General features: G+C 46.8%; 1 protein-coding gene across 3 annotated transcripts; it reads left to right on the top strand.

The window, feature by feature from the left end:
- The first annotated feature begins 1979 nt into the window (after window positions 1-1979).
- zbtb4 (zinc finger and BTB domain containing 4) lies at window positions 1980-22604 on the top strand. Of its 3 annotated transcripts, XM_049567526.1 has the most exons (3): window positions 1980-2141; window positions 2370-2501; window positions 13949-22604. In XM_049567526.1, exon 3 carries the CDS (start codon window positions 13965-13967, stop codon window positions 19485-19487), a length of 5523 nt encoding a protein of 1840 aa, XP_049423483.1. In that variant the 5' UTR covers window positions 1980-2141; window positions 2370-2501; window positions 13949-13964; the 3' UTR covers window positions 19488-22604. The 3 variants fall into 3 exon arrangements, with proteins under 3 accessions (XP_049423483.1, XP_049423481.1, XP_049423482.1); XM_049567524.1 differs by lacking the exons at window positions 1980-2141; window positions 2370-2501 and adding an exon at window positions 8016-8188; XM_049567525.1 differs by lacking the exons at window positions 1980-2141; window positions 2370-2501 and adding an exon at window positions 8197-8336.
- The last annotated feature ends 1321 nt before the right edge of the window (window positions 22605-23925 follow it).

The following is a 23925-nucleotide window of genomic DNA, read 5'->3' as shown; positions in this document are numbered from 1 at the left end:
GAGCAAAGCTTGAGGTCATTGTATGATTAAATCTAATTTCAATATAGCACAATTTTTTTTATACTGCATTTCTATCCTGTTCATCATCTCACATCTCAGATTTACCTTGCAAATATATAAATATTTCATGACAGAAAAGCACTGTTGCACCCACCTCTGGACTCAGCTGCAGTTCTGACCGTGTGACTTGACGTGTGTCCACATGAGAAAGGATATTGGAGCAGAACTCTAATATTTCAATTTTTATTACATTCTTACTGGACCGGTTGAAATCCTCTTCACCCCGGCCAAGTTGAAGGCCAGTTGCCTCAAAATCTCTTATAACATTTTATTAGATTGGATTTCGACACTCCTTGATGCATCAGGAAAAGATTTTGACACTTTCCTGGAGAAGTAGAAGTTGGGATCTTCAAGGAAAAATATATGAATATGCATGTTTGACATATAGCTGGCACGTAACTATTCCCAGCGGAGTAACACACCAATACACCCAGGTCCTCAAGATAACAACGTAGAAAAGCATGTCATCCAACCGTTAAAGGCCGCATACTTACTTAATAAATTTACTTTATGACTCATCTGGAAGAGATAAAAATGTGTAGTTTCTGTTAACAGATTAAATGTTGATAGACAAGTTGTTGCATAATATGAATTTTACGTTGCTCAACATATAGATGAGGGGATATCAATTTTATTTTTGCTGGTCTTGTGAAAACATAACATCTCAAGGTATGTGTCAGAAATCCCTGCAGAGGAAGTACATGAACTCTGTGCTGCACAATGTGAACTACAGAGTACTTTAGCCCCGTAAGGCTTTCATTAGGCCATTTAACCTTATTTGTGAGTGTGCATTTACTTGTGTGTAGCGAGCGATATGCCTGAAACGTCACATCTGCAGTTAAAGTCATTCATGTGGGAGCTGTTTGTGTACTTTTGTTCCATGTTGTTAAACTGCCGCCCTGACGTGTTTTTGTAAACAGCAGAGGAGTGTTAGTTGAGTACATGCTCCAGCGTGCTTATCTTTCCCTATTTCAAGCGAGGTCTCATAATGTTACGCACTGTACCGCCCCTGCGTCCTTAAGACAATGCTGAGGGCTTAAACACCCTTTCATCTGTGTACACCTACAAATGTAAACATTTCTCATGCTTATCTGAACATGTGCTTCCAGCTGAAGCTCTCCAGGGGCTCCTCAACCTGAGTCAACAGACGGAGAAAGTCCCAGTGCTGCGGAAAAAACATTTTGGGTCGTACCCATGCCCAAAACAGGGCGTAATGAAAGCCCTAAAGAAGACAAAATGAAAACCCTGGAGCAACTGATTCTCCCTCGCGTAAAGCCACAGGTTCCACTGGAAGAAGACCCCCTTCAGTTTGCCTACCAGGACCACATAGGAGCGGAAGATGTGGTCCTCTATATGCTGCACCACGCCTGGATGTGTCAAGCTCAGGAGTATGGGAGCGGTACCCTTCTTGACCTCCTGGATCATGGACTACTTAACAGCAAGACCGCAGTTCGTGAGGCTTGGGAATTGTCATTCTTTGGCCCTGGCTCCATTCCTGTTCATGTTGTACATGTACAACCTAAAACACAGTCCTGCCACATTCGCAAGTATTTGGACGATACAGCTGATGTGGCGTGTGTGCAAAGTGGACAAGAGGGGGAGTATAGGGACCTGGTAGGGGCCTTCAGTGAGTCCTGCTGAACGCCACGAAGACCAAGGTGGACTTCAGGAGATCAGACCACCCTGCCAGCTGCTCTGCATAAGGGGGGAGGCCATTGACATGGTGCGTACCTATTAATACTTGAGCGTGCTCCTGGACAGCAAGCTGGACTGGTCCGCGAACATGGATGCGCCGTACAAGAAGGAGCAGAGATGCCTCTTCGTGCTCAGGAAGCTCAGATCATTTGATGTCTGCAAGGATTTGCTGCTGGTGTTTTATCAGACTGTTGTGGCGAGCATGTCGGACGAAAGCAGCCGACATCTGGACCGGCTGGCTAAAAAAGCCAGCTCAGTGCTGGGCAGGAGACCGGACTCACTGGGAGCTGTGGTGGCCAGGCGCACACGGAATAAGCTGCAAGCCATAATGAACAATGTCAACCGCCTTCTCCACATCATCCCGGCTGGACAGAGGAGCAGCTGCAGTGAGTGACTCATCTTACAACCATCCTACAGCCATTAGGCTCTTACACACCTCTTAACAGCCTTATCTTTTCTATTGCTCTTATCCTTTGTTTTTAACTCTCTTATTTATGCATATTTACTTATTTCTCTGAGGGGGTGACTAAAGTATCTTTTATCTATCTATCTTGCAGAATAATCATGCACTCTGGTTTCACTTTGCCTCTCTGTCCTCACATTTCTGCACACAGGCTCCAGACACAGGACTCGCCGTGTCTTCCTCATGAAGCCACCGCTTCCTCTTTAAGAAACCACTGACATTTGAACTCCTCGAGCGTCTTGTCATCCCACTTTGATCTCAGTCCAAGTCAGCTGGAGAGCAGGTTAGTCATCCCTTCTTTGAGATCACTGAGGATGTTTACTAACCCTTGAGCACGCCTCTGGGTATATTCACACACATGTATTTAGTAGGAATCCAGCCTAAATTTAAAAAGAAGCAATTTTTATTTACAACAGACTCATGACTGTTTCTGATCATGTCTGTCTGCCTGTCTTCATACTGCATTTCTCTCATCTACTAGATAAAAACCAAACTAAAGATCTGATACATGATATGCACGTCAAACAAAGCTCGTATTGAATTGAACACATTTAGTGCTCGGTTGCACTAAATACAAAACAGCCTGCCTGCAGGCATGACTCTGCATTTTGGGAACTGACAGGGATGGTGAACTTTCCCTTCTTTATCAGACATAAGATGACTGACTCACTCAGCTCTTTTACTGGAACCACTAAGCACATTTAGTAGGTCAGTGTGGGGCCGCTGAAATATGAATTGTCAAATTATTAAAGTTACCCTGTGGGGTTTTCATTGTAAGTGAAATAGGGATGAAACGATTACTGGTTTCTTGATAAACTGCAGTAAAATTCCCGACAGTCAGTATTACTGTTTCAAATTTTAATCATTAAAACCATATTTGATTACTGTACTTTGAAAAACTCATATTAAATACTGTCTAGCATCAGTCAAAGTTAGCAACAGTTTCCAGACTCAGGCACAGTGCGTAACGTGAGGTTTGTTTTGTTTTTTCCCTTGTTTACAAAATGGGCGCGTAGCAGTCAAACCCAGTGATGCGAATGGTCCCTTGTCCCCATCTACAGTGACACACACTCGAGTAAGCATTTCAAAGACAGGCTATCTTTAATGTTGATGCATGTTTAATATGATTTTCACATGTTTACTGAAGGTATTGGCTGTGTTACTATTTTAATGTTTTCACAAACAAAAAAGCGCAAAGTGTTGCTGATTTTATTTGTGGTTTTCAATATAAAATTGGTGACATTTTAATTCCACAGTAATACTGATAATATGCTTGATAATTGAGTGGACATTTTGGTAAATGGACTTGCATTTATGAAGCACCTTTCTAGTCTTCACTCAAAGCGCTTTACATTTGACATTCACCCATTCACACACACATTCATACACTGATGGCAGAGGCTGCCATTTGAGGTGCCACCAGCTCATCAGAATCTAATGTTCACACACACATTCGCACACTGATGCCCAAAGATACTTCAACATGTGAACTGGGGGAGCTGGGGACTAAACCGCCAGTGTTCTGATTAGTGGACAACCCGCTCCTGAGCCACAGCTGCCCCACTTATTACCACTGTAGTCACTTAAACCGTGATATGAATTTTTCCTACTGTTTCATGATCTAAAGCAATGAAAAATTTACTCACATTAATATTTTTGGACTAAAATGCATGTTTTTCCCTCAAAGCTTCTATTATGAATATATGTATGATATCAATAGTTAAAATGACTATGTGTAATGCAAAAGGGGTTTGTTACAGTGATGAAACCACAGATAACTATAACCAGACTCTCTATAAACCTCTTCAATTTTAACGCTCTTATTGGGAAGCTGCAGCTAATGAGTCAGAGATTTCCCTCAGGAGTTGGTAGGGACCAAAACAGAGCTCAAAGAGAGTGAATATTGGACAGGTTGGACAGGAACGTAACACTGGATGTGTAAATAAGTAACTGTTTGCTAACCGGTTTTCCATATCAACCCAGATGGTGACAATACGTCAGTACCAGGGTGATGGCTTCTTTCTGTTGCCCCCATATGGCCCCCAGAAACCCCCAATTATTTTGAAGTTCCTCTCCATAACATTAACTTCTTTCCATGAAAAAAACCTCTTCATGGCTTTAAATTGCTGAAATGTCAGTCTACACCTTTGCTTCATTTAATAGACAAAGATCTGTCAATATGCAAATTAGTCTGAGCCTCTGACTCCCCCAGTTGCTTGCCTGCAGCTCAAGCGTACCTGCTCACCTTCCACTCTGCTCACTGCTCTCCACAACGTTAGAAATGTAACAGTAATAGAAAACATGAGCTTTCAGCTTGACTACATTATATATCAGATAATAATGCGTTGCGAATGTTAGATAAACCTTGTTCCTTACACCAGGCCTCTCCTCTGATACACTTCGTTTCACCGTGGGGTTATGCTAATGTTATGGACAGCCCCACCTCACCAGAGGACACAATTGGTTCCTTAGGTATGTGATGTAACAAACCTTGGCTGTCTGAATCCGTGTTGTTGAGACTGTCATTGGTACGCTGCAGGTGGATATGCACTGCTGTGGTGTTGACTACTTATTTCACTCATGATATGTCTTAGAGCGTATAAAAAAAACACCATATTGACATGCTAATAAAGTTTAAAGTATGATTTTCATTGGGGGGGTTCCTAGCTTCTGAGGTCTCTTCCTCTTTTATCACTACATAACAATACCGTCGTCAACTGTTACTGCCCTTCACAGTCAGCAGAAGTGTGTGTTACCTTACCCACATGGCGTGTGCATATGTGTCCTCATGCACACGCTGGTAGACCATAATAAACAAACAATACAAGGACCCACTTATCAAAACATCGCTCCTACAGCGCTGCCAGTGAGCAAACACTCTGCAGGGTGCCTTTAACTGCACCATTTACTTAAGTGTGTGTGTGATTTATATGATAATTGTGCTTGTTGTCTTTCCTCTTTTTTATTTTTTTGTTCTGTAAATACTCAATTGTGCTGTTGAGAAAATAACATTTTTGGATCACATCTTATAGAAATAAATGCATATTTAGCTGAAGACATTTATGTACGCCGGCTTGTTGGTAAACACCGCATGAAGGCCTCAAACGGATTTAATATTGATCTCGAGACTCGGTTAAACAGTTTTTTCTTTCTTTGGATAACGGTTAAATATTGAGTCTTGGTGAGCTAATGGTTTAAATTTTCCACCAAGATGGCTTCCTTAGTTCCTCCATCTTTGTGTATTCAGATGTGTGTGTCGCTTGGTAGCACAGCATGAAAAGCTATGATCACGTTTGGCCAAACATTCATGAATAGGGACGGCTGGACAACGGGGGTGCCTCTGAATACAGAGTTTGTGGCTGGCTGCAGCCACGGGACAATGCCAGCACACATGTGTGGACCGAGCGGTCGCACTCCTGGAACACACACACACTATTGTCTTTGCCAACGGGCAATCTGCTCCACACACACACAGCCCCTCTGTCTTTTGCTCCATGTCTTCACACAGACATAATGTTACTCTTAGTTTCACTGTCCTATCCTGAAGCTATTCACAACTGCTGTCATGTGTCCCGTCCACACACACCCAGCATGCTTTGAAAGCGTGCAGGAGTGCATGAGAGAGGACGGGGGGAGGAGGGGAAAAAAAAGTTCGTCCAACTCCAGCAGCCAGAGAGGTCACAGGAACAACACCCAATCCCAGAGCGGTTCCCATGGAGACAAGTGTGGCAGCGTACAATGAGGGTAGGAGAGAGTGATGAAAGAGAGGGAGAGAGGGAAAGGGCAGGGGAAGAGTAGGAGGAGGGCGGGATGCTGGCGTCAAGGTTCAGTTGGTGGGTACTGGGGGGTGGAGGGGGTGGGGGGTGTTGGGACAGCACTCAAAAGGACAGTGGGAAGTATAATGGTGTTGAAGCATAACAGTACGTGAACATTCTTCCACCCCTCCTCTCATTTTTTGCCCTCCTGTTCCCGCTGATAGAACACCTCCTGATCTGAGGCCGTCGAGTGGCACGCAGCCGACGACGGAGGGAGAACTGAGATATGTGGAATTTCCACTGACCATGACGTACGTGTCCTAGTGCAACCAGAACGAAGAGCTGTTGTGAGGCATTTTGCATGGATACGGATGAATCAGAGTTGATATCCAGCTGCAGGACATGCTGGTTGTGCAGTGGCGCCTTTGTTTTGGTGAGGGGAGGGCGGCGTTTCACTTGTGCTGTAAAACAAAACAGGAGCTAGTCACCAGTAGTTAGTTTAGTTAGTTAGTTTAGCCACATGTGCCAGACTCAGATACGCATGCTGACCTGAAAGCAGTCAATTGACATGACCGGCATCATCAGTGATAGCACTTGAACCCGTTTAGCTGAGGGCATGGACAATCGAAGAGTGTCCCTGTCCCAGTGTCTGTCCAGCTTTACCCCCTTTTCTCTTATAAAGAGGTGCTCAACTCATTTTACATATAAAGAGTAGTTTATTTGTCATAATGGGAACTGCTCAGCGTGTGAAAACAGTGAGAAAATAAAAGGGTGTTCTGACCACCTTGTTGGCACAGTGGCACAGGGCTTGTTCCTCAAATTTGAAACCTGCAAGCTGCGATTTTCCGCATAATTTAAAAACATTTCAAACGTGTATTAGTATGCAGGAGCCATGAAGGGCTTGCAAATTTATCTACAACTTGCAGCGACAATCATTTGTGTAATGCGATGCTGCTGATATTTGTGATATGTGTGCAAGCAGTGTTTGTTCGTGCGAAATGGGCCCCTAGCTCAACTTTTCCCGCGACCAAAGGCGACGTCATCTAACAAGATGGAGGATAGAATTATTGTGGCAATGCAGCCTGCTGTGCTATTTTTGATCTGAGCGCCCTTCAACGCTAGTAACTGAGGAAGTGGAGTTTTAGAAGTCGAGGGCATTTGCCAGGCAGGGAGAGTCTAGTGAAAGATGCTATGGAGTTGCATCATGGGAAATGTAGGATCCAGCGTTATTGGAGCTTGACCCACGCTGGAGACTTTAAGCGAGGATATCTCGGCCTCTGCTGCGTCGATTTTGACCGCTCTTTTTTTAATCTGTCTCTCACAAGTCTTTAGACCTTATCGAAGTGTGGCGCTAAATCACTGGAGTTCCCCTTTAATGCCTCCATTTTTCCCTCAACTTCACTTGTTTCACAGAGTGCTCCCATCCGCCATTTGACTACCGCCGGCTTGTCCTCCCTCTGTCTCACTCCCTCGCTGCCTCTCCCGCTCACTCTCCTCTCACTCCCCGTCTGTGTGTCTGTCCGTCCGTCCTTGTGCCCAGGTTTTCTGAGTTGGCGTGGTTCCTGTTTGTTTTCAGCCATTTTGGGGACTTGCAGTGCTCGTAACAAACTGCTTAAATGGCGTCCTCTTGCTTGCTTGCTCTCCCACTCTGTCTCCCTCTGCCTCTCCCTCCCTCTCCCTATCGCTGGGCTTTGTGTATATAAAGTAGTGTGTGTGTGTGTGTGTGTGTGTGTGTGTGCATGTGTGTATGTGTGTGCAGAGAGAGGGAACAACACTTCCAAATAAAAAGAAGATTGGATTCAGTGGGGGGGTTGGCTGAGGGGGGGTGCAGAGGGGGGGGGATTCACTTGCTGGAAAAAAAAAGAGCAAAAACACTAAGATTCGTGTGTCAGAGGCAAAAAACTGGAGTGAGACAGGCGAGGGAGAGCAAGAAAGGGGGAGTGAGTGAGGGAGAGTGAGCAAGTTCGAGTGTGAGAATCGCTCCTGCCCTCTGTCTTCACACACTGCTGCCTGTATGTGTGTGTATGCATGTGTGTGTGTGTGTGCGCACCGCCTCTCCCTGCGCTCACTCTCTCTCCCTCTCTCTCTCCCTCTCTCTCACACACACTCAGACGTGCGCATACACAGACCAAGGGGGAGAGAGAGAGAGAGGGAGAGAGGGAGTGTGAGGGGAGAGAACACATCGCAGCAGAGATGCAGCAGGAGGTTTTCCGAGGTACGTTCTCTTGTATGCTTGCCTTCCTGAGAGACAGCCAGAGAGAATAAGAGGAAGAGAGGCTGAATTCTGTTGTTTTCCTGCTTGTTTTTCTGCTTCACTCTGCTGCTGTGGCGGTGGTTGCTCCGCGCGTGAAGAGGAGGAAAAGGTTTTTATTTTACCGTGCGTGTGTTGGGGCGTGAGTGTCGGTGGGTGTGCGTATTTATGCAGTGTGTGTGTGTGTGTTTGTGGACGCGCATTTATGTGTGTGTGTGTGTGTGTGTGTGTGTGTGTGCCTCTGCTGGGTCTGTCTGTGTATGTGTGTGTGTATGTGTGCCAGTAACAGGCCTTGTCTCCCTCATCCTCTGTTGCTGGCGCACCACGCAGTTCTTTTTCAAGAGCGATGACTCGCTTTGAGATTGTGATGAAACTTTTAATTTATCGAAGCCTCTTGCGTCTCTGTGATTCACCGCAGACAGGGGGGGCGGTCAGCACACGTCAGAACAGATTTGAGCTTTGTTGTTGGGGTCTTAACACGGTGTCCCAATCCTGCTCATCAACTTACGGCCAACATCAGAGGAAGTGTTTCGAGGGGAGAACTTAACATGTAGGCGACTGTAAACATCTCTAGTTCCACCGACTTGTTCTGTCTCTTATTTCGGTCACGGGCCGCCCAGTTTGTCCTCCATTTTACCAGCCTGTTGTTTTGCTGGAGGTTGTCTCTCGTAGAGCAGCAGAGGGCATATTGATGTCACCAACCCCGTCATTGTTGCCCGAAGCCTTACTTTTTTTTTTTTCCAAAACAACACAGCATCTGCTGCCAACTACTCCACATTCCTGGTTTCCATGGATGCCAAGCCAAGCCCCCGTGCTCAATGTATGGAATATATATTATCCACGCTGCCACGGGGGTAGGGGTCATAGGTCAGACAATAGGAAGTGTAGTTTCTCGCTGCTCTGTGGTGTCACACTGATGATGTCGTCATAGGCATGACAGACTTTTTTGTGTTTGTTTTACACACTAGTTAAATCCTGTCTGCTGTGTCTGTCTTCGGGCCTTTTTTGCCCTGCTAACACACATGTGTTGTGGTTTGTACGACCAAGTTGGTTGGCTTTGTTTGATTGTGCAGTTATTTTTTTTAATGCCACAACCATAAAGGATGTGGACGTCCTCAGGAAACTGGTGCAGCACCTCATCTTCTCTAACCTGCCGTAGTTATACTTGCAGTTTATGGTGACTGTGTTAACGCGCCGCGCTGGCTCAGCTTTGCTAATACTTTTATGTTTCTTGGTTGTTTGAGAACTCCAAAGGAGCTTTCACACCCCCTTCAACAGGGACTGCCCATGAAATTGAAAATGATTTTGGGGGAAATTACCTCAAAAAGGTCACCGGTGTCATGTTACTGCTCTCCAGGGGTACCTTTTTGTGGCCGTACTGTTTCCGAATGCCTCCCGTGATTCTGTTGCAGCGAGCAGAATTATGGGAATTATGTGCTGGGCTGAGAGCTAACAGAGCGTGGAGAGTATGGCGTTTTAGACATGGGCAGGTTCGCTGGTGCGTGGAGCGGCATGTGAAAACACCACCATACGACAGTTTACACGTGGGGAGGGGGAGACGAGGGGGCATGCAGTCAGTCATGCTGAGGGGGATCTGAAAGACAAGGAAACCATGAAATGTGAACATAGGCGAGACGTGTTTGAAGTTACCCCTACCTCCCCTGCTCCCACCGCCACAACCACCACCACCACCACCACCACCTCCGCTCAACCACTCCCCAGCCCATACCAACTTCCCTTCCCCATACCTCCCTCCCTCCCTCTATCCCATCTGGCTGGCTCCACCACGCTCTCTTGGCCAGGGGGGTTGTGGAGAGTTCAGTAGCTGTTCTTGCTAACGATGCCCCCCTACCCAACCACACACACCCTTATGTGCACACATACACCCTCCTCTTCACAGACCAACTGCTGCTGCGATAGTTGGGCCCCTCTGGCTGCCCCTCACTGGGGAGAAAGCCCAACCGACACCTTCCTCTTCCCACATGCTCCTCGCCGCTGGCTCACCGGCTGGAACATCGGCTGGAACACCGAGGCCCCCCACGTTCTGCCTTGCAGGCACTCCCCTTAACCCCTCCTGATACACACACACACACTCACACACACACACACACACACACACACACACACACACACACACACACAATGACAGCACATCATCGCTAAGGATATGGTTAAAGGATATTTCTGATTTATTAACTGTGCGCTCTTAGATCTGTGATTGCAGTGACAAAAAGAAGTGCAGAAGAAGAAAAATGCAAATTACAGACAGACTTCTTGGTCCAGCTTTGACCTGCAGCACCTCAGGCACCAGAGTACTCCGTCAGGTTGCTGTAGCTCTGCGAGCACACGCTGTCCAAAGAGGAATTATCACCAATATTTCTGGTGCACTCGCTGTCAGTTTCATTTCAAAATGATCTAGATCATATCTAAACTGTTGACTCATTTAGAGGCTGTCGTCTGACCGCCTGCTTTCCTCGTCTCATCTGGTTGTGCCCTCGCTCCGTCGTTGTGTTTCCAGATCGCATTAACTACTGTGGTGAGCACAGTAATTGCTAAAACTATTAAAATAAGACACAAGTTGGTATCAATCAGAACTGTCCTTTAATGATGAGAGTACAGGGAAAGCAGAGATGACTTGATCATCTGAGCTATTAAAGACATTTTAATGAGGCTTCGATACAAAAACAGCGAGTTTACATTCATATTAAAATATAAAAGTAAATTAAGTGGCACTGAAACAGTATTAAATATGTATTTTCACTGTGACCTTTAAGCCTCAAACAGCCTTTTTAGAGCCAGCGTAAGTTTTAGTTTGAACTGCATGATATCACGCTACTTGTGGTCAGATTTTTGAGGAGTTTCCTTCGAGATGGAAGATGGCAACAACAAAAAAAAACAAAACAGCATGGTAATTGAATCCTAACAGTTATTTGTCTGTCAGCACAAGTACCAGTTTCAGTGTGGAATAAACAGATTGCTCAACGGCTGGTTCAAGGCCTTGAGCTGGCGTATAAGCCAAACTCCTCTGCCGTCCTGCCTTATGTTATGCAAGGCCACTTCGGCAGCAATGTTCCTAGGGACTGATTGACCATTCAAACTCAGTGAATTACTAACTAATGGTTTTCAAGGTCATGAAGTCATCCGTGCTTTTCAGATGCGAACGGCAAAGTATGTCAGAGTCGAATAGTACAACTGCTGTTGTTTTGGTCTCAGAATTCAATTCAGTGCTTTTAATTTTAAAGTTAAACTGCGCTCGGAGAGGGGACTAATGTGCAAGTTTGTGCTGTTTCTAAAGATCTAAAATTAAAAGAATAAAATTTCCATAATTAAAAAGCAATAAAGTTTACTACACATTTGTTATTTGATATGGAATACAGAGTGAATCAGTGCGTAGCTAAAAGTAGGCTTCTGTTCCTTCTGCCTGTCAGTGAAGGGCCTTTGTCGTTACATGAAAGCCTCTGTGTTTGGTAAAGTGTTTTTTATGTGTACCTAAGTCTAGTAAGTCTTTTATCCTGCACCAGCTGAGAACCTGTTCATGCTATGCGGTTTTGTAGTGCCACAAGCATAAATAGATGAACACTTCATAGCCTGACCAACATGTTTGTTTGCGCAGAACATCCTGTTGCAGAGAGGTGTGGGAACAGGGTTGCTGTTTATTTTGATTTTGTTTTAGGGCCTGTGCCACATTCATGGTCACATTTCTCTGTGAGTCTCCCAGAAGGATGTATGTGTGTCGATGTGTTTAACCACTTCTCTGCACGGTGTTTCACTGCATGTCCTGTGCATTTGTGTACACGTTCCTGTGCGTACGAGTAAATCCGGTACATTTAAAGCGCGTTTGAAGCTGCCTGTCACAGTCAGATGGCGTGTCGTGCAGGCTCGGCTGTGTGCGTCACAGGGAGATAAAGAAAAAGGAGCGAGGGGGCGTCATACGCATTTTCCTGTCCGCCGCGCAAGCATCAGATGAGATGGTGAAATTTTTAGCCTTAGCACTGTCTCTCAGTGTGTCCGCCCACTTGTAGCAGACTGGCGCTTGCCATAAGGGATTTCCTGCACAACAACTATCGCTCAGCAAATGTGAGTGACAATAAAGGCCTGCTTCAGTACAGAGCAACAAAATATGGCAAGCCTGGCGAGGCACGGTTCTGCATCCTTAGACGTTCAACTTGAATAGGCATGAGCTGTTTCTTTTGCTCCCGTGCAACAAAAAGCATGTGCTGCTGCTTGCTCTAAGTACGTCATTAATAGACACATGTGTTTTCCTTTTGTTGACTACTTCATTCCACCTGTACCCTCAGTCTCAGCGCTGTGCTGCACTCAGATTCACCTTTTGGTTTTAAATGTCATTTACAAGTGGGCCCCTCCATGTTGAACTACTTTGTTTATGCCTGTCTGTCCTGCCTGTGGGCATGTACGAGTGTATGTACAGTGCTGTGTACACATGCATGTTTGTTTGTGTGAGTGCATGTGCGTCGTTATATGTTTGTCAGTGTGCTGGTTGTTTCTGTGTGAGTGTTTGCCTGGGCTCCTGTCTGTCTGACAGTGCAGTGTGTCTGACTGTTCCTGTTTCAACCCCCCCTCCTCCTCTTCCTCTCCTCTCCTTCTCTCTGTCTCTTGCTCTCTCACTAACCCTCAGTCTCTTTCTCTCTCTCCCTTTTTCTATCACCCTTTCACTCTCCCTCATCCTCACCCTCTCTCTCTCGCTCTCTCTCTCCCTCCTCTTCCCTCTGCAATAACAGTGCTGACCTAGTTTCTGCCTGTTCAGGGCTGCCTGTGGAATTTTACAGCGGCCTGCCTTCCTGGCTGCTTTGCTGCTTGAAAACGCAGGCAGAAAAGCATGACTGAGGATTTTTCTTCTCGTCGCATCATTATGGCCTTATACTGTCTCCGTTCTTCTCCCCAATCTGCAGCCCTAAATAAATGGACCCATTTTGAATAAGTAATAACAGCAAATTGCCCATCACGCGAGAATCTGCAGCGATCTTACGTATGAAGAAACTGTAGCAGGACTGCATTCGCCACCATGGCAGTTGAATTAGAATGGAAATGAGAATAGCCTGTCGCTCATCTTTTACAGCTTAGCTGAGATTGTACCGGATGCAGAGGGCGGAAAAACACCCCTTCTCTGTGCACATGCATGCAATCTCCCTCCCTTCTCCTCTTCCCCTCTTTCCTTCCCTCCCTCCTTTGCCTTCACAAATAAATGGTTAGAGTCATGCCCGGCAAACACTAGCCACTGCCAGGAATGGCTAACAAGGCTCTTGCTCAAATAGCAAGAGAGTGGGACTATTTTTACGTGCGTTCGGACCATAGATCTTAGTCAACACTCTATTCTGAGGGAATCTTGATTAAATCTGAACGCCTTCCAATTAGGCATAGGGAATGTTGTGTCACAGCCGAGAGAGATGGATCTCTGGAATGCCTTTCTAAAGGCTTGGTTGTGGCACGCTGAAATCTAAACCAGCACTGCCGCAGATTCATTCCTTCCCCCTACCCTCTCCCTCCTTTCGCTCACCATTCCTGGCCGAGCTGTTGGAGTTCAGCATTGCTGGGGCATTTAGTTTTCTTTTCCGTTTCTCTAAAGTGTTCCACGAGCGTCACAGCTGCTAACTGCAAAAGCTTTGGGTGTAATGTTGATTCTTTGCTTTCTGTCGATATGAATTTACTAACATTTATCTTACGTTGCTTGTAATACTAATGCATACTGTCTGATTTCTCTTTCAGATTTCGGGGGCTGGTCATGGTGTCCGGTGAGAAGGTGTGGGACCCCCTCCACGCGGGCCTTATTCAGTCACATCTGAGTGAACAACACTTGGCTGCTGGGCTTACTCCCCTCTGCAACATCACGCATACTGCAACTAAGGACACCACGTGGCGCCAGAGTCAGCGGTTGCCACCTTTGTCTTCCCCGCCACTGTCATTAGTGGCTGTAGACACCCCTCACCCAGTACGGGCCTCCTCACCATTACACCGGCCTGTCAATTTCTACGGCTTGAACAAGATCGAAGGGCTACACAAACCAGTCCACTGTCTTGGAGTGGCCTCCCAGCCGGAAGAAGAAGAAGAGGAGGAGGAAGGGGAAGCTGAGCCGTTGGAGATGAAGGGTAAAAGGCATGGGGGCCGGGGAGAGGCCATGATGGAGGACAGGCTGGAGGACATGGCTGATGGACCTAAAAATGCAAAAATCACCCTAAGCTTCCCACTTAGTGCCGCTCCCCTCCCAGCCTCCCTGACTTCTCCAAACCACTGTCGTAGCTCTTCCTCGTCCTCGCCTTCCCCTCACCGACGGCGGCCATCCTCCAAGAGCTCAGATGAGGGGTCACTGTGGAAACTTGACGCTACCATGGACGTGAAGCACAGACCTTTTAAGCCCCCGAGGCACGACAGCTCTCCGTCCTCTTCACCATCCTCCTCCTCATCTCCTATGACTGTTCATGCACTTATAAGGAAGGATATAAAATCCCCGCCTCCTCTTAAGTGCTCCAAACTCAATCCAGAGACTCAGTTTCACAGGTCACCCCCAAGATCCTCCAGTGGGTCTTTAGGTGGCTGTTACGGGGGCGATGGATGGGATGAGAGACACAGGGTGGCCAACGGCACAGCCTCACCCTCTCAAACCGCCCAGATCCTCTTCAGCTTGGGCACATCGGCCTATCAGAGAGGAGGGGATGCAGAGAGGAGGGAGAAAATAACAGGAAGACCAGCTGGGAAAGTGGGGAGCCCTCATGGACCAAGCCTTCACCCACCCACCCTCCACCTCCCTCCCCCCTTACCACCACCTCCTCCTCCCCCATCTGAGGGCCTTACCGCACCCCCTCACTCGTCTTCCTATTCCCCTACCGACAGTCTGAAGCCCGAGCTGATTTGCGGGGTGTGCCATCGGCTTTTCAGCTCAGCCTCGTCCCTGACAGTCCACATGCGGCTGCATCGTGGCAGCCGCGCCCTCAGTTGCCGCTATTGTGGTAAAGTCTTCATCCACAGCAAGAGACTGCAATCCCATGAGGCTTCCTGCAGGGTGCCAGGCCTACCCTCCAACAGCCTGGGCCCTCCTTCTCTCACTGTGCAGCCAAAGGAGGAGCCGCTGGAGGAGGGTGAGGTGAGAGTGGAGGGGGGAGTGATTGTGGGACAAACAGACATCAGCAAGGCGCGGCCGGGGAAGAAAGCGCGGAGCCTCCTGGCACGTATCCAAGGTGATGATGCAGCAGCAGCAGAGCTACTAGCGGGTGATGAGCACCATTTTGTGAAGGTGGTAGATGGCAATGTCATTTACTTCTGCTCTGTGTGTGAACGCTCCTACATGACTCTATCCAGCCTGAAGCGTCACTCTAATGTGCACTCATGGCGCCGCAAATATCCGTGCCACTTCTGTGACAAGGTCTTTGCCCTGGCCGAGTACCGCACAAAGCATGAGGTGTGGCACACAGGAGAGCGGCGCTACCAGTGCATCTTCTGCTGGGATGCCTTTGCCACCTACTACAATCTCAAAACACACCAGAAGACCATTCATGGGATTAATCCCAGCCTCATTTCCAGTGAAAAGACAGCTAATGGCGGTTATAAGCAGAAAGCTAATGCCCTCAAGCTCTACCGCCTTCTCCCCATGCGCTCCCAGAAGAGACCCTACAAGACTTACAGTGACAGTTTGCATAATGGACTGCTACTGCCACCGACTGAAACACCTTCGCTCTCCCTGCCTGGCCTGGGCTGTACTCTGGGCCCTGGGGACCTACAAAGCCTCATCAGTGGGGCCCACCCTCAGAGTGTAAAGCCTGACCCAGAGGACTTCCCCGATGGCTTCCCTGTTTCTGTGTCTACTGAGCATGGGGACCTCTCCTCACTAACACCCCTCCCCCAAGCGGACATGCCCCAAGTCAGAAAACATGAGAGTGAGGCCCTAGAGTTAGAGCAGGGGAGAAGCGGCAGCAGCTTCAAAATGTCGAGTAGCAGCAAAACCAAAACACCCAAGACTGGTAGAGGCACAGAGACAAGCATGCCTTCTGTGATAACATATGGCCATACAAAACCCTCTGTCATAGTTCATGGAACAGCGGTGTCATCCTCTGTCATTGTGCATAGCAACCAGGTCACCTCTGGGAGTGAAAAAAGCCCAATGAGCAGCCCATCCCCTGAAACCAGCAGCAGTCAGACTTCATACAAGGGCAGTCCCAGGCCAATCAAAAAGCAAAGGGATAGTGCAGATAACCACAGAAAGAGGCCAAGAGACAGTTCAGATACCACAGAGGAGGGCTTGAGAGGTAGACAGGGTGAAGAGACAGGTGGATTATTTCACAAATCACGCAAATCCCACAGCAAGAGTGACATCTCTAACTCAAAGCAGCTGTCAGCATCTGTAGGGCCACAGGTCAAGGAGGCAGGGCCACTGTGCCAGATTACTGTACGTATCGGTGAGGAAGCCATAGTGAAGCGCAGCATCTCTGAGACAGACCTTAGGCGAGACAAGAGCCTTTCTCCTCCCAAAACCAAACGCAGTGAAACATCTGTGCGGGAAGCCAAGGAAACACGCCATGCTCACTCCCACCACCATCACCACAAACACCGCCTCCACCGCAGAGTCAGCCTGGAAGAAGAGGGTGATAAGGAAGCGGGAGATTGTGAGGAGGATGAGGAGGAGGAGGAGCAGGTGAGGAAAAAGAGCTCCAAGTCCCCTGATGAAGTGAGGGAGTACTACTTCCGTCGGGAGGTGCGTGATCAGGAGAGTGACCATGACACAGAGGATAATTTATGGCGGCCTTATTACTCCTACAAGCCTAAAAGAAAGGCCCAAGCACATCTACAGAGGGTGAAGAGCTGGCAGAGGAAACTGAAGTTCAAGCGCTCGATCCGGTTGAAGAGGAGGACAGAGAGGCTCAAGAACCATGTGAATAAAGACACAGAGAAATCACAAGATGAGGAGGAGGATGGAAAGATTGAGGAGGCCAAAAAAGTTCCAAAAGCTAAAAGAGACAAGGGAGAGGGGGAAAAGAAAGATTATCTCTCTGCCCCTTTAAAGGAGAAAAACAAAGATGCGGGCGAACAAGTTAAGGAGACCCGTCAAGAGGCTTCCACTCCTCCTCTGCACTCTCCAAAGCCTCCTCTGTCTACCTCAGTGGCTCCAACGGGAATTAAGAGGCGGCCTTGGACTAATGGGAACGCAGCAGAGTGTGGTACATGTGGCCGCTGGTTCTCAAGCCCCAGGAAGCGAGACAAACACGAGCTGAGCCATCTGCTGGAGTTTGTATGCCTCTTCTGCCGAGCCACGTTCCCCTCGAGGGATAAGTTGGAAGACCACCAGAGAGCCCAGCATCCCAAGCCTTCTGAGGCACCACCTGTACCCCCGAAAGTGGCACTTGGCGAGCAACTTGAAGGGGTCGGGGTTAAATCTGTGCCAGAGATTGCAAAGTATGATGAAGAAAAAGGGGGGCAGATAGTGGGGGTTAATTCTAGTCCAAGTCGCCTAAGCAGAAGAGCATTATCACGACACACCTGTCCACAGTGTCACAAGGTGTGCAAGACATCTTCAGCACTAACTCGCCATATCCGACGCCATGAGTTAAGCAGTTCCCCAGAGAGAGAAAAGGAAGATAAAGACTCAGAGCCAAAAACAACAGAGACAGTTGTTACCACTGTTAGCAGAGACCTAGAGACTGAAAAAGGACAGGTTCCCAGTGCTCTCTCTGTTTCAGTTATCAGCTATTCAACACCAGACCCGCCCAGCAGTGGCGACTGTTTGGCGTCACAGCAGCATGAAGACCATCTCACTGAACTGACAGATGAACATCAGATGTCAGAATCAAGAGACAAACCTGAACTGACAGAGCTCACACATCCAGCTCTAGAGAGAGAGCCCAGCCCACAAATCGCAGACCCTCCATTAGAAATCCCAGTTAACCTTACACCCACTAAACACGAATTCACGCCTGCCACACCCTCCACTCCACACAGCGTGCTCGTCATGAACGGATCTGAATGTCTGGACTACCGCACCCCCAGCAAAAAGAGCCTAGACAGCCAGATCCACAGAATACCCAGCCCTGTGCACATCGTGGCATCCACCAACACCTCTCCAAATGTGCCCATGACGTCACAGACCAGAATAACCACTGCTGCTCCTCCTGTTTCCATGACAACAGCTCTCAGCTCTGAGGGGGGATTCATGAAACGGGATGGGGTCATTATGGACAGAGAGAGGCAAGGGGGGAGTAGTGTATTCCTTCGTGCAGGTTATGAGGAACCACCTCTGGTCCAGGACCTCAGAGTTCAATCCCTGTCCAGGAGCCCCTCTCCCAATGAAGCACAAGACCTGACCATGTCCTCTATTCTCGCTAGAGAGCGGGAGATAGAGAGGCAAAGAGAGAAAGAGAGAGAGCTGGAGAGACTGAGAGAAAGGGAGAGGGACAAAGAAATAGTGAAAGAGCGAGAAAAAGAAATAGAGAGGGCCCATCAGATGAGTAGAGCTGCACACGCCCCACAGGACCAGGTTTCTCTGTTGGTCCCTAAAGAGGAGCCCTTGAGCCCTGTGCCGTCCCCCCAGCATATCCCCACTCAAACCACTATGAATGGATCCTCCTCACACAGGCACACTCCCAAATCCCCCTGCCGGTCCCCCTCAACTATTGGCCTCCTAGCTCAAGCCAACCGCCAGGTTCACTCCAGTTCACAAGGACTCGACAGGCTCACACTGCCCACTGGAGCAGCTGGTGCTGGTGACCGCCCCTCTGCCCACGCTCTGCTTCTCCCCCGAGCCCCCCAGCCACCTGAGCCTGAGCACCACGATACTGTTTCTTCCAGAGATTCCCAGCAGGGAGACGCCACCCCAGTGGGCTACCCTGCCCAGAATTATCCCCTACCCCTTATTGTGCCGGACAGCTACCGCTCTGGTAAGAAGCAGGAAGAAAACCTGCTCATGTCCTCCTACCCTGCTGGAGCACTTCCCTTTGGCCCACTGGGGAAAATGATGGTCCCTAATGGCGGGGACCTGGCTAAGCTGCCATTTTATCCGGACCCTTACCAGCTGCTCTATGGGCCTCAGCTGCTGGCCTACCCCTATAACCTGGCGGCTCTTCCTGTGGCTCTGAACATGATGGCACCTGGGGGGGACAAGGTGGAGCCTCTGCCTTTCCTCCCTGCCATCTTTAACTACGCAGCCACTGCTGGGCCCTACATGGGCACAGCCCCTCACCCCCTTGTGGCAAATCCCAGCCTCTACAGCAGCAGCAGCGGCAGCAGCAAGAAGCAACGAGACAGCAGCAGCAGCAAACCATAGGACACAGAAGCACTATAAGGAATATAATTCAATGGGGACGGCCTGGCCTGTTTAGGATGGGAGCGGGAGGGGTGCGTGCTCACTGAGTCACTGAGTACACTCGCACAGTACCCCTGCCTCTCTTTTATTCAGTAGAGATCAGAGCTAGGCATTAAATCAGGAGTGGGTTGAAGGGAGGAGAAGGAGCAAAGAAACGGGAGAGGGGCCGATATTATAGTAACGTATCATTACTCCCCTCTCTTTACTCTTGCTCACCTTTCTCCGTGTCTCTCCTGTCTTGCTGTAGTGTGTCGTAGTTCTAGAGCTTGTTTAATCTTCCTCTCTGACTCATTATATTATCTATAAGAATAAGAACTGCTAACAGGGTGTGTGTTGTGTGAAAAATTAGTTCAGTCTGCTTCCCTTTATAGTCACTGCATAACGAGGATAACCGCTCTTCAGGGAAGGCTAGTGAAGGCAAGGATAAGGGATGAAACAGAGGAGTCCTTTACTCAACACAGTTGAACGTGAAGCATTAATCAACTCAAACCTTGCGTGTGTTTGTATGAGCGAACAAGAGTGCAGGTGTATCCTGTTGTTAAACTGTCCATGAAAGTTATATATGAGCATGTACATGCACATGTACGTAGGGATTTGTGCATGCAAAGGTGGGCTTAAGCAAGTATTACTGCATACGTGTGAAAGTGTGTGTGTGTGTGTGTGTGTGTGTGTGAGTGTGTGTTTTTTGAATGATGTGTGTGAATGGCTAGATCATTCCATGTGAGACTCACACAGCATTCCTACTCTAGTTGGAATAGCTACTGTAGGTCAATATGTAGAAGTGCATTTAGAAGTGATTCCTCATATCCAAATCATAAAGAAGTCAATTCTATGGCTGGATGCAAGTCTATGACAATGACAGATCGTCTGAGCTTCTAATGTCTCAACTAACCTGGTGACTTTGTGGCCAGATGGCACTGTAGGATCTGTATAGCATTCACCATAGTTTATACCTTATGTGCACAAAAATAGAGAAGTAGTGGTCATTTAAAGGGGACACTTGTAGCTGCTTTGGATATGTAGCTGGCCACTGGGTAAGACATAAAGGCTGGTAGACCATTGCACTTCCGTTTTTCATCTCATTTCCTTCACGTATAAAAAAAAAGGAAAAGAATAAAAACCAGTCAGCCTTCATCTTGCGTAGCTTTTTCCTCTTTGATTGGAAGAGGAAAAGGCTCCATTTCCTAAGCCAGGAAGAAGAAAGTGACAGCAAGGAAGGAAAAAGAAAAATGGATTCAGGGTATTGAGTTATTTCTGGATAGGAAAAGAAATATATGGGCACAAAACTGTTGGACTCTGAGTCAGAAGGCCCCGCAGAAATGACTTTGGGGACAAATAAAACGTCCTGCTCCCCAACTGAGGGAGGGATTGGAAATAGCCCGAACTATTTCCCCTCCTGCCCTGTGTCATTTACTAAGAAGTAGGAAAAGGCTGAGCTTAGCAGCCAAAGTGGTGGCCGAAACTCCCCCAGGTGCCCTCCTGGGGCCTTTTTGTTATGTGTAATGTTATCTCTATATGTTTGTTTTGTTAAGCTATGTTGTTTATGTTGTTTAGCCCTCTTACCAGATGGAAATGGCTTCAGTGAAAAGGGGGAGTAAACTTAAAAATATGAATGTAAATTTAGTCATGAGGTTAATGAAGTACAGCTGCATTAATGGTAGAGTCTGTTTCAGTTCCTTTTTGTTTCTGTTTTGACACAAATAACCTGTTAAAGAACCGTATAACGTCTGGTATGCATATATACAGTAGTCCTAGGAACATGTCAGTAAACTTGGGTTCTGTATCCACAAAGCATGAGCAACACTTGCTTCCTAACCGTTTATATCCTCAGCAAATCTGGCATTGTGCGCACAGCTTTTTGTTTCCGTTTCCTTCGATATTTTCTGGCCTCTTCATCTTCCATTAATCTGTTAATATATATATATTTTTTTTTATTCATTATACACCGCAGTTTGGGAAAAACTCCACAAAACTAGCTGAAACATCTACGTCTCACAGTCACTGTTTAGGAGCTGTTTAATTCTCCCTCTTCCCTCAAGCATACACTCGCACACTGCACCACCTCCGAATGAAGTACACGTTTCGGCGTGTGTGCATGTGCGATGGTACTGGGGCACCTTTTGGTTCAGGCAGGAGTGTTTTAAACACATCGTGACCAACTGCAGGGGCGCGCTAGCATCCCCCTTGGGTGTGGTTACAAGCCTTTTTTTTGCGTGTAGGCGTACGTGTTTTGTGTACGAGAGTGAGTGACTACGCGAATATGAAAACCAAAATAAATCTGCCTGAGCAGCGTATCCCTTGGCAGTATATGGGCCACCTGTTTTTTTTTTTTGTTTTGTTTTGTTTTGTCCTTTGACACTTTCTGTGGGTAAGTTTCAGTGTAAAAAAGCCTTGCTGTCTCCAATACAATATCTCAAGCCATTCCTGTAGATGGACATGTTTGTGTTTTTGGACCATTTCTTATGCCATAGTTTGCCATCATGGTTATCATACAGACCAAAAGCATGCAAATCGACGTATTGTAGTGACTGGACTGGAATCTGGTGGTAATATACAACTATTTACTGTATGTTTTAGTTTAAATGAATGTGCCTCTGCTTTGATATTTAAATAACTATCTATAGTAAGATGTGGATCTGCCAGATTTCAACTGTTAAGGTGCCTTGTTATGGCATAAGAAATTTAAATAGCAAATGAACGTTTTTCTTGAGAAATGACAGTTTGATTTGGAGATAGATTTCATGGCTTTGTTTGCTATGAAGCTGTTCATAGATGTAGGGGTGTGGCTAAACTGTTTTGGTATCGTGTACATGTCTAGGGTAATACTGTGCCATATAGAGCCCACAAAATATGTTAATGTTATTTTTAAAAGATGTTTTAATGTTGCCTGATGACTTTGTCTTTAGATTTGATACAAAGGCTTGTAGCCACAGCTCTCCCAAAGTCTGTAGTCTCCTTTTACCCCACATTCTTCCTGTTCTCTCTCTCTCTCTCCCCCCCTTGTTTCCGTCTCCCTTTCTTTCTCTTTGCTGCAATCAAACAAAATAAAGTATTAACCTGATGACCCAATGAAATCAACTCTAGTCTGGACTCATGTTTTTTTTAAGCAGTGTTTCTATTAATCATTACAAGTTCTTAATTTGAACCATGTGCTTAAATTTGGCAGATTCCTTGATCCTCCATGTGAATCCTCTAGTGAAAGGCTCGTTTGCACATTTCACAACTGATTTAGAGAGCTGGTGAAAGCAGAACATACTGTGGTCGCACTTCTCTGAAGCATCGCTCCATTGGTTGATACATCTGTCACTGTGCATGTAGTGTTAATTTAAAGGTACACTAAGCAGTCGCTGTTTGTGAACATGCTCGTCAGCGAAAGAGAAAGTAAAAGCCAACCCCATATTCACTCTTGTTTGGCATTTGGCCTCTCTATGTTTGCGTTTTTTCAGCGCTGGGTCGATTGAATGCCTGTTGCCTACAGTCTGGCATCTGGTCGCTATGTTTTAATAAAGCTCTGACGTCACCTGAATGCTGTGAGGGTACCTGCCCATAAATGTCCCAAACACAGAAAATACAGGCAGAAGGAGAGTCTCTGCAGAAAAATACACCACCACACACTTCTAGTGGGTCATAAGAGATAATGCAGATGATTCTGTATGAGTCTATATATTGTATTTTTAGGAATATCCTTCATTGTATACCTTTAGCTGTTTCCACTGATGAGTAGTTTTTGGTATCTTTGGTAATTGTTGTTTTCATATATGTACCATTAATCCCAGCATGCACTCATGTTTTTTTTTTATTTCAGATATAGAAACATACACTGTCCTGATAGTTTGTTGCTGACATGTAAACCAGAGGCTGATAACAGCGTCCTCTTGGCAGTCAGGGAGGTGATTTCTTAACGTTCTTGCATGAGCTCTTTCCCACTAGTGACACTCAGTGGTTTGAACAGAAACAGCCAGCTTTGTGACTCCCTCGACTTTGCACTCTCGAAATATGATGTCAGAGATCATTTGAAAACGGAATATGAATAAAATAATTTCACAGATTGAATGAACTCATCAAAACGTATACCATGTATGTCAAGAGAGGGGAAAAACTGGTACAATTATGGCCTCTGGGATGGTTGGGATTTAAAGGTAAAGTGCACTCTTGCCAGTAATAGTTTTACCTCATTGGATCTTTTTCACAGCAGACATTTTGACTAATGGGAAAAGCACAGGTTTTACTAAAAGCATTAAAGGGACAGTTCACCCCAAAATTAAAAGTATGTATTTTACCTTTCCCTGTAGTGCTATTTATCAGTCTAGATTGTTTTGGTGTGGAGTTGCAGAGTGTTGAAGGTATCGGCCTTAGAGATGTCTGCCTTCTCTCCAATATAATAGAACCAGATGGCACT

Source organism: Epinephelus fuscoguttatus, linkage group LG23, assembly GCF_011397635.1.
Source record: "Epinephelus fuscoguttatus linkage group LG23, E.fuscoguttatus.final_Chr_v1".
NCBI lineage: Eukaryota > Metazoa > Chordata > Actinopteri > Perciformes > Serranidae > Epinephelus > Epinephelus fuscoguttatus.
This window is presented reverse-complemented; position numbering and strand designations above follow the sequence as displayed.